The sequence below is a fragment of the Oreochromis niloticus genome, linkage group LG3, assembly GCF_001858045.2.
Source record: "Oreochromis niloticus isolate F11D_XX linkage group LG3, O_niloticus_UMD_NMBU, whole genome shotgun sequence".
Taxonomy (NCBI): domain Eukaryota; kingdom Metazoa; phylum Chordata; class Actinopteri; order Cichliformes; family Cichlidae; genus Oreochromis; species Oreochromis niloticus.
In genome coordinates, this window is record NC_031967.2 from 14,665,302 (window position 1) to 14,675,815 (window position 10,514).

Below are 10,514 nucleotides of genomic sequence, written 5' to 3' on the forward strand. Positions count from 1 at the left end.
CCCAGCCCGTTCGTGTTGGTGGAAAAATGCAGCATCAACCAATCAAAAAATGATTTGGAAACATAACATTTGGTTGATTAGGAAGAGGGGGAAGTTTTAGGAGTGACGACGAGAGAGAGAGAGAGAGAGAGAAAGACAGCAGAAAAAGAGAGAGAGAGCGAGTTTTGAGATGTGAGAGATTTGTGACGTTTAGCGTGTTTGGAGTGTGTACTGAATGTGTAGTCTTGTGTAGTTAGTGTGTAGTGTTGTGGATAGTTTGGTGTTGTGTGTCAGAACAATGAGGCGACTCATGTTGGTGCAGTAGGCAGAGTTGCAGACCCAAGATGCAGGACTCACAGGCTGAAATGGACTCTATCAGCTTTATTGCTGATAAATACAAATAACTAAACTAGCAGGAACATGTGTGATACAAACAGGCAGCGCACACAGCAAGAGCTGTTTTTCAAAGCATTCATTTTTTATGATGCATATGATGCATATGATGCAAATTTATGATGCCGTTATCTTACTGGCCATTACACAGTACAAAACTGAGGCTCAAAGCCACCACGTATATGTGCACAAAACTGTAATATAATGCTTCTAAAGCTTACAAAACAACGAAGGATTACCTCTTAAATATCTTAACAGTGTACACATTGGAAATATATCAACTTTTAAACACTTTTACCTGAAAACCGGGGGAAAAGAATCACGAGAGTGATTTTGACTTGCGTCTCTCATGCAGCGTTTATTGCAGTGAGGAGAACGCGCGAAAGCCCCCTAGTGGAGAATAGAGACACTACTAATCGATCCCAGAAAAGGCTTACTAGCCGATCACTGATGTATAGATTGCAGTTTTCTTAAGTAACATGAAAGCCATTAATATAACATGAAAAATAATGAACTCTTTACCATTTTCTTACCATATTTACATTATTTTTGTCCTTATATCAACTGATATGAATTAGTATTAAGTGAACAGTTTTATATGCAGTAGACCTTCAACAGTAGTCCTTCAACCTGTCACAGAGGCAGGAAGCAGTGTAGAGACGTGTCTTGTGGCTCAATCCTCCTGCAGCTGGAAATGAAGAGAAAAAGCAATGAGAAAATTTTAGCTGATTTAGCTGATTAGCTTTAAATGTAGCACTTATCATTTCAATTAGTTTATCTTACATGTGTTTTCAGATATATGTGCTTCAATAGTTGTCGTTCTCACAGTGATTGTTGTTTCTGCAGTAGCTGCTGAAGAAGGAAGTGTTGCACTTTCCACTATTGTTGTTGTAGTTGTGTATAACACCATGGTGGTTGCTGTAGGAACCTGTGCCATAGTAGCCACAAAAGTTGCTGGTTCAAGTACTGTTGTTGCTAAAGTACCTTTTGTTGTAGCAGATTTCACGGTCACTACAGTTGTTGTTTGAATAGTTTCTTCTGTTGGCGTAGAAATGATGGTCGTAGTTATTGATGCTGGCTTTGAAGGGGTAGCAGTTGATGTCATAGTGCAATTAGCAGTTGGTGTAGCCGGTGTAACATTGACTGGAACAATAAAATATTTATCAAAAATAGATTCATATATATCTGTGTACAACCTAAACTATTATCTTTATCCTTCACGAATGTCAAAATAACTTTTGGTTACATTTTCAAATACTCACCAGAAGTTATTGATATTGTGTCAGGAACTATGGCAATACTGAAATTGCTGCTGGAACTGTTAATAGCCTGTTTCAAAGTTTGAACAATAGTAGTATTATTTGGGACTTGTGCGCTGGGCGCTGTTTGATTGAACACAAGCTCCACCTCTGCCTCAGTTCTATCCACTCGTGTTTGGACTCTAACAAGACTGTGCCATGAAAGAAATTGAGTCAGATGTTAGATAATGATTACAGATTATTGAATGGTTTAACTATGTGACATGGCACTTTTAATATTCAAAATTAAATTAAAATAATAATTTAGAGGAAAGTAACTTAATCACTGTTAAAAACATGTTTTACCTGAACTGAATCACAATGGCACGGATGAAGGAAGGAAATGGTTTGTAGATTCTATCACACTGCAAAAAAATTAACACAAACAGAAAATTTAAACATGGTGAAACAACTTCAAAATTACATTGTCTAAAAATGCCTATTTAAATGAAATAAAATGTATGATTTTAGATTTGTTCTCTAGATAAAGTGTCAGTCAATAAAAGATCTATTAAGTTGAAATATTACTCACCGTCTCTTCAACTCGTCTTTTGCGATCTTGAAATACACTGCTGGTGGGGTCTGTGAGATCAGGTACATATGGTTCAAGGAACTGTAGAAACAGAAAAACTTGGACAGGTGCAGTCGGAGCTTTTGTAGTTGTGGTAGTTGTTGGAGCTGCTGTGGTTGTTGTTGGAGCAGATGTAGTAGTTGTTGGAGTATATGTAGTTGTTATTGGACTAGATGTAGTTGTTGTTGGAGGAGATGTTGTAGTTGTTAGAGTAGATGTAGTAGTTGTTGGAGTAGATGTAGTTGTTGTTGGAGTAGATGTAGTAGCTGTTGGAGCAGATGTAGTAGTTGTTGGAGTAGATGTAGTAGCTGTTGGAGTAGATGTAGTAGTTGCTGGAGTAGATGTAGTAGTTGTTGGAGTAGATGTAGTAGCTGTTGGAGTAGATGTAGTAGTTGCTGGAGTAGATGTAGTAGCTGTTGGAGCAGATGTAGTAGTTGTTGCAGTAGCTGCAGTAGTTGTTGCAGTACCTGCAGTAGTTGTTGCAGTAGCTGCAGTAGTTGTTGCAGTAGCTGCAGTAGTTGTTGCAGTAGTTGCAGTAGTTGTTGGAGCAGATGTAGTAGTTGTTGCAGTAGCTGCAGTAGTTGTTGCAGCAGATGTAGTAGTTGTTGCAGTAGCTGCAGTAGTTGTTGCAGCAGATGTAGTAGTTGTTGGAGTTGCTGTGGTCGTTGATGTTGTTGATGTGTTTGTTGTTGGGGTAACTGTGGTAGATTTAAAATGAGGACAAAATGGTCATAAAACATTTAACTGAGTCCCTGTAAAACCTTTGAGACTTTTTGATCAAACATCACGAAGTGTTACTCACATGTGTCACTGACAGTGACAGAGGTCGTTTCGATGTCAAAGCCTGTCACATTTGAGGCTGTACTGATCAAAACACTTCTAATCTCAGTGTCATTTAGAACAGATGAGTTTACAAACTGAAGTTCTATGGTGTTGATGACTGATCCCTGCCTGTGAATGCAGACACAAAAACGATAGTTTTGAATATTTAGGGCGTTAGGTCAGTACTCTTAACATTATATGTCAAAATACTGAAATTACCTGAAGCTCACAACGGCCAAGGAGACAAAGGAAGAAGGGAACGCCTTTCTGTAAGCAGGTTCAATCTGCAGACACAAAGCAGATTTTCTTAAAATCAGGTTTAGCTGTTTGTGTACGTGATGTATATTGTATGGTGAAATACATTAACAGAAGACTATTTAAAGAAAAAAGGTGAGGTCTTGACCCGTACAGAGAGTAGCTCTGGTAGATCACAGAGCTAACACAGACAGAAACAGACAACCATTCACACTCATATTCACAAATGTAATGGCAAAGACTGTAAATAAAGTACTGCAATGTGTATAGAATTTTGAGGTGAAAATGAATATAATCCATTTTGCAATAAGGCCGTAAAATGACAAATAAAATGGAACAAGTCAAGCGCTGTGAATAATTTCAAGATGCACAGTATGGGCAAGTTAGAATCACCAGTTAATAGAATAGAATAGAATAGAATAGAATAGAATGCCTTTATTGTCACTATACAGTTGTAAAATGAGATACAGAGCATCTCCTACTCAGTGCAAACATGCTGGGGGGTGGCACAGTTCTGCAGCGCTATATACATATGGACAGTATTAACAGAGGGAAAAAGATATATATATATAAAATGTACAAATATACAAGCCGGTTTTTAAAAAAGTAATATGTAATAAATAGTGTTGTGTATATACAGTTGGGTTATTGCACATAGAATTGGTATTGCACAGTGGTGGTCCATAGAGGAAGTGGGAAGCCACTGTGTTATCGGTGCATGTGTGAGTTCAGGGTGGTTATGGCTTTGGGGAAGAAACTGTTTTTGAGTCTGTGGGTTTTTGTGCTGATGCACCTGTAGCGCTTCCCTGAGGGAAGCAGGCTGAACATGTTGAAGCCAGGGTGGGAGCTGTCCTTGATAATGTTTGCTGCTCTGCTGAGGCAGCGGGAGGAATAAATGTCCATCAGGGAGGGGAGAGGGCAGCCGATGATCTTTTGTGCTGTCTTGACCACACTCTGAAGCCTCACTCTATCCACCTTGGTGCAGCTGCCGTACTATACCGTGATGCAGTAGGTTAGCAGGCTCTCAATGGACGAGCAGTAGAAGGTCAGCAGCAGGTTGGAGTTCATCTTATACTTCCTGAGGACTCTCAGGAAGTGCAGCCGCTGTTGGGCCTTCTTGACGACCGCTGAGATGTTGTCTGTCCAGGACATGTCAGCAGAGATGAGGACACCAAGGAACCGGAAGGTGTGGACCCTCTCCACACACTCCCCATTGATGTAAAATCTAATTGCACTGATATGTCTTTGGTCTGTGGGAGGATGCCAGAGCACCTGGAGAAAACTCATGGTAAAATGGAGAGAACATGCAATTTCCACACAGAAAGACCCAAGATTCAAACTCGGGACCTTTTTGCCATGAAATAACAGTGCTTACCACCAAGCTACCATTTTAAATTTAAGTAGTTAAATTACTGCGTGCAGTTTTGCAATGATTCTTCCTTATTCAGTGAGATAAATGTAGTGTGTTTGGTGTTGAAGAAGTGCTATAAAGTCAGGTTCAATGGATTAGGTGAAGATGCGAAAGACAGTAGACAGGTGAGTGAAAGAGAATCTGTATCTGGATTAATTAAACTTCATCACTGAAAATCTTTGTTCAAATATGAAGACATATTCAGTGAGAACAAGCCTTAAGACCACTCTTAACCAAGTTTAAGAGCTTTTCTCCATTGAGAGAACAATAAAAATCCAGCAATAATACTGACTTCAAGTAAAACAGACTGTAGGTCAATGAGCTAAACACCACTGGATGAATTATCCATCCCTGGATGTGTAAAGCTTGGCAAAAAGGTTTTCCAAGTTTTATAACCTTGCTAGCAAAGGTTCTCCTCTTGACTTGTTTCTGCTCTTAATCAGTCAAATTTATTTAGGGTTTTTTTTTTAATGTGAACTATATTCTTTAAGCAGACTTCTGCTTAAGCAGACTTTCTGCTTTCTATCAGGTAAGCACATGACTTTGCCTCCAACTTCAGTGACAAATGCTTAGAAGTCCAAATAATCCACATTCTGCATTGTTCTTCCTTTAGTGAACCCTTATGAATTATGGATTTTATTTCAGTGTGAGCTGACAATGATAGCTGTGTTTGAAGTGTTTCATAAATACTTAAAACACTTCTGCTGGAGCTGCATGTGCCTTAAAAAATGCATTGAACAATCAGTTCAAAAGCATATTGAAGTACTTTTAGCACCATAAGGTGGTCTGGTGCCTTTCATTAATTTGTCACGTAGCTGTAGTTTGAACTTCTCAATCATTCATTCAGGACAGTTGTCCTGGCGCTTAGTTCTTATGGGAAGTTTTGCATTTTTTCCTAAGACTTTGCACTTATTCTATATAAATTAAGTTATATTATTTTTACCACCTTCATGTGAAAACAATGAGAAGAAACTAGTATTTGAATATCTGCATTACCTTAATGATCAGATAAAGTCTTGTACACTAACCTTACAGATAACACTCACCTGCGCCTTTATTGATGAACATCGACTTTTAAAAGCTTCAGATGATGAATTCAACAAGTCTGCTGTAAAATTGCTTTGAATGGATCTGAAAACAACATATCTAATTGTCAAAGGTCCAGTGGTTGTGGCTACAGATGTGGTCGGTGTTCCTGCTGTTGTGATTGTTAGAGCAGATGTGGGACTACTTAGAGGAGTAGTAGCAGTTGTTGGAGGTGCTGTGGTAGTTGTTGGAGCAGATGTTGTTGTGGGTACTACTGTGGTAGTTGTAGCTGTGGTGGTAGTTGTGGAAGGAGTAGTTGTTGTTGTAGCTGTTGTTGTTATTGGAGCTCCTGTGGTTGTGGTTGCAGCTCCTGTAATTGTCATTGGCGTAAACATGGACATTGTTCCTGTATAGGTGATAGATGTAAATGATCAGAAAATCACAGGAATATCACAGGGATGATTGTTGCTGTGTTTGTATATGCCACCATCTTACCCATTAAAATCAAGAACGTAGATATAAGCCATTCAACAATCATTCTGCTTTCCATTTAACCTGTAAAATTAAACAATACATTTATTCACCATGTGAAAACATATTTTTAATCTATAACTCACATAATGCATTTATTTCTCCACTGTTGTCACAAAAAATAAATAAATACTAATAAACTGGCTGCTCATTTATTCACATGAGATCACAACAGTCCATTGCTCAGCTTGTGTGATTTGGTAGATTTTTTTATACTAAATCCCTCATATACACCAAAGGTATTTTGTCTCATCCCAGCTCCAAACCAGGGCTTAAAAAATCAGTCAAATCAAAAAGTAATATCCACTGTAGTGAACCCTCATAAAAGATGTAACCACTAATATTGTGAAATTATAACATTTTGTGCTATTTGTGGTTTTTGTCTGTTTTAACTTTGACAAAATGTAAACTTTACTTTTGTTAAACATCAATTTTCACTGATGTGGCGTTCAAACAAACACAAACTAATAAGATTTGTAAACATGTACATTACCTGTTTGCTTATGACATTTAAGTTATTCCATCTCAAATCAGCTACTTTTTGGAACATTTGTTGCGCAACCATCTCCAAATCGCATAGATTGACGGCATAAATTTGATGGCATAAATTTGACGGCATAAATTTGACGGTATAAAGTTTAAACATATATAATGACAGCTGATAAATTTTAGCTTCATTTATCAAATAGTGACTAGATATATTTTTGGGAAAAATGATAGTTTGTTCCCTTTTCAAGGCATTTTTCCGCATATTGAAATCTGCGGCAATGTTTATTACCTTTGTGTGTTTATATACATGAGTATGTCAAAAGGTTTTAAAAATTAAAGAATGAGATTTTCACTAGTCTTTTATCAAAATAAATCAAATTATGTAACTTGGCACAGAACTTCTGTAACTTGCATATTGGTCATGCGAAATATGAAGAAAAAAGAAGTCGAGTACTTATGCAAAGAGTCATATTTGAGTACACACTAATAAAAAATTTCAACTTGCAAAGGACAATAGTGACTATTTATGAATGATATATACTTGAATTTTACAGTACTGAAAAATAAAGCACATAAAATCCTTTTAACATGAAATAATCACAAAAATGAAGAACATGTCATTTTCATTAAACTTTCATGCTGGATTGCACAAGTATGACAAGTTGTATCATAGAAACAACAATATCAGTAGATAATCTCATGCAAAAACAGAAAAATATGGGAGTTTCTAGATTGTAATCTAACTTTAAATCAGTAATTTTCTTAAATATGCACTGAAAAAAAGGCCATGTTGGATTTACTTGATTCAATAGTGGACATTGGTTGCACACAAATGTTTTGCTTTGGCAGAAACTTAAACAACTGACTTAAATCAACACAACTTTTTAATATTCAATAAACCTGTGCATTTTGTGTTCATAAAACGTGACTGAAACATGTTTAGATGAAGTAAGTTGAGCTCTTGGAATGTTTTAATCCTTCACAATTTTGTCATTTTATTTCAACACTATTCAATAACTTTTACCCCAATACTACTTGGTCACTTAAATACTACATGTTGTCTTCATATTACATAATGTTCAACAAAGTCTAGATCCTGGTTACCATAAAAATGAATGGGTCTACAACAACTACCATCCTCCTATCTTTATCCTGGTTGCAGGGGGGCTGGGAAATAACCCTGAAGTGATAGGTTACAAGGCAGGGTACACCCTGGACAACTCACAAGTCTATCACATAGAAACAAACAACCATTTACACTTACATTCACAGGTAATTTAGAATCACTAGTTAACCGTAACTCTAACAACTGCATGACTTTTAACTGTGGGAGGAAACCAGAATACCCAGAGAGAAACAACTGCAAACTAGCCAGAATGTGGATTTGAACCCAGGACCTTCTTACTGTGAAGCAACAGTACTAACCACCATGCCAACAATCTAGGAAACACAGAAATGCTATGATTTCCTGTATTTGATGCAGAATAGTTTTGTTTTTCTCCTTGACAGTTTAATCCACAATAAATAGCAATAGCATGCACGTGTGTGTGTGTAGTTGTCTGCCTCTTATAACTCCAGTGATTTTCCTGCAGTTTGAAATCTTGTGCAATCTTGTGAATTTCATGAGTTCAACTAACCACTCTTACTAGATTGTATCAGGTCATCTCAACAAGAACAAATTAAGTTGTTGAATTTCGTACAGATCCTGGTTTATTGAATATGAATAAGTTGTGTTGATTTAACTCATTTGTTTAAGTTGCTGCCAAAGCAAAACATTTGTGTGCAACCAATGTCCACTATTGAATCAAGTAAATCCAACATGGCCTTCTTTTCAGTGTAGACTGCATCATGTCATCTCAACAAGAATAAATTAAGTTGTTGAATTTCATGCAGATCCTGCATGATTTAATTTTGTTCACCACAGAAACATTATTTTGTTCACATTACAAGTTTGAGTGTGGACTTTATATATATATATATATATATATAAAGGAGATCTTTAGCAGATGTGAGCCTATACTGGAATAAAGCAACATATGGCATGTTGGATTACAAAGCTAGAAGTTCCCAGGAAGTTAAAAAGGGAAAGTGCACTCCAACCGACAGAGGAGCTCCAAGGACACACTGACAACATCTTTACTTCGTTCACCTTGGCAGAGGAACTCCTCAGATGAAAACTGGCTCTGGTTGGCACAATCAGGGGAAAAAAACCCAGATGCTACCTCCCCAGCTCCTCCAGTTACACCAGAGAAGGTCTTTCTTTGCCTTCACCAAATGGGTTAAAATTGTGAATTTGAATTACATTTTCATTGTCATCAACGGAACTGATGCTAATTTAAAAAACTAAGTCAGTGAAAGTGGAACAATCTTTTAATACATATTAATTTTATAGCATTTTGTAAACATAAACAAGAGGTGGCCATTTTATGCCACAAACCAACTGAATGGGAGTTTTATCTATTTAGCTTTCCCTGCACAAAAATAACATTGCATTATAAACCATGTTGTTGTTAATCAATTATCACCAGGCTTGATTCAGAGAGATTTAGGAGAGGTGGAAAATGAGCCTAACCTGGGTGTCTATTGTCCTGTGTAGTTTGGGAGATGATTGGATGATGGGGTGGGTACAGTTTCCTCTGCGTTGGGGTCGGATGGCTGCCCTGGGTTCTGTTGGGCTTGGAAGTGCTGTTGCTGTGGGTCCCGGTCTGGATGGGCGTGGGCCCCCCTGGACTTGGTGGATTCCAGAGAGCGGGTGCCTAATTGGGTCAGCGGGGGAACTGGCCCCAGGGATGGGCTACTTGCCACTCCCTTCCTTCCCTCCCCATCCCCAACCGCCTCCCTCTTCCCGCTCCACCACGCCCATCCACACATGCAGGGCCTTTGATTCCCCCACCTGAGCTGTAGATCTCTGCAGCTTGTCCAGAGTCACCATGGGCCCCTTGGCTGAATTTCTGATCAGCGCTCTCCTTGTTCGGCCTGTGAATTTAGGTGGACGGCCTTGTCTTGGTAGGTTTACAGTTGTGCCATACTCCTGCCATTTCTGAATGATCGCTTGAACAGTGCTCCGCGCGATGTTCAAGGTTTGGGAAATCTTTTTGTAGCCTAAGCCTGCTTTAAATTTCTCATTAACTTTATCCCTGACCTGTCTGGTGTCTAAATCCAATCGTGAATCTGTGGCAAGATCTGAAAACTGCTTTTCACAAATGCTGTCTATCTAATCTGACTGAGCTGGAGCTGTTTTACAAAGAATGGGCAAGAATTTCAGTCGCTAGATGTGCAAAGCTGGTAGAGACATACCCTAAAAGACTGGCAGCTGTAATTGCAGCAAAAGGTGATTCTACAAAGTATTGACTCAGGGGGCTGAATAATTACGCACACCCCACTTTTCAGTTATTTATTTGTAAAAAAATGTTTGGAATCATGTATGATTTTCGTTCCACTTGTCACGTGTACACCACTTTGTATTGGTCTTTCATGTGGAATTCCAATAAAATTGATTCATGTTTGTGGCTATAATGTGACAAAATGTGGAAAAGTTTGAGGAGGCTGAATACTTTTGCAAGCCACTGTATATCACATCATCTCAACAAGAATAAATAAAGTTGCTGAATTTCATACAGATCTAATGATGATATAATTATGTTCACCATATAAACATAAAATTATTTTTTTCAACTTAAATGTTAGACTTTTGTAAATGTAACAACCACGCAATTTCACTTTTTTGGGTGTTGTGTAA

The 10,514-nt window shown here is 38.0% G+C and overlaps 1 protein-coding gene across 1 annotated transcript; it reads right to left on the reverse strand.

Annotated features, from left to right (window-relative positions):
- Positions 1-292: 292 nt before the first annotated feature.
- LOC102082488 (cell wall protein DAN4-like) lies at positions 293-6,324 on the reverse strand. Its single transcript, XM_025900778.1, has 9 exons — positions 6,251-6,324; positions 5,776-6,161; positions 3,283-3,347; positions 3,044-3,192; positions 2,203-2,939; positions 1,977-2,035; positions 1,635-1,822; positions 1,156-1,300; positions 293-1,060 (listed from the first exon to the last, which is right to left on the reverse strand). The coding sequence occupies exons 1-8, from the start codon at positions 6,303-6,305 to the stop codon at positions 1,179-1,181; spliced, it is 1,761 nt and encodes a 586-aa protein (XP_025756563.1). The 5' UTR covers positions 6,306-6,324; the 3' UTR covers positions 293-1,060; positions 1,156-1,178.
- Between the last annotated feature and the right edge of the window lie 4,190 nt (positions 6,325-10,514).

Bases quoted from the DNA above. Each gene is read 5' to 3' on its own strand.
- LOC102082488 (XM_025900778.1), bottom strand. From the start codon at position 6,305: ATGGAAAGCAGAATGATTGTTGAATGGCTTATATCTACGTTCTTGATT. The intron at 2,940-3,043 runs GTGAGTAACACT...AATCTACCACAG, and splicing joins TGTCACTGTCAGTGACACAT to TTACCCCAACAACAAACACA. The intron at 1,301-1,634 runs GTGAGTATTTGA...ACTATGGCACAG, and splicing joins CACAATATCAATAACTTCTG to GTTCCTACAGCAACCACCAT.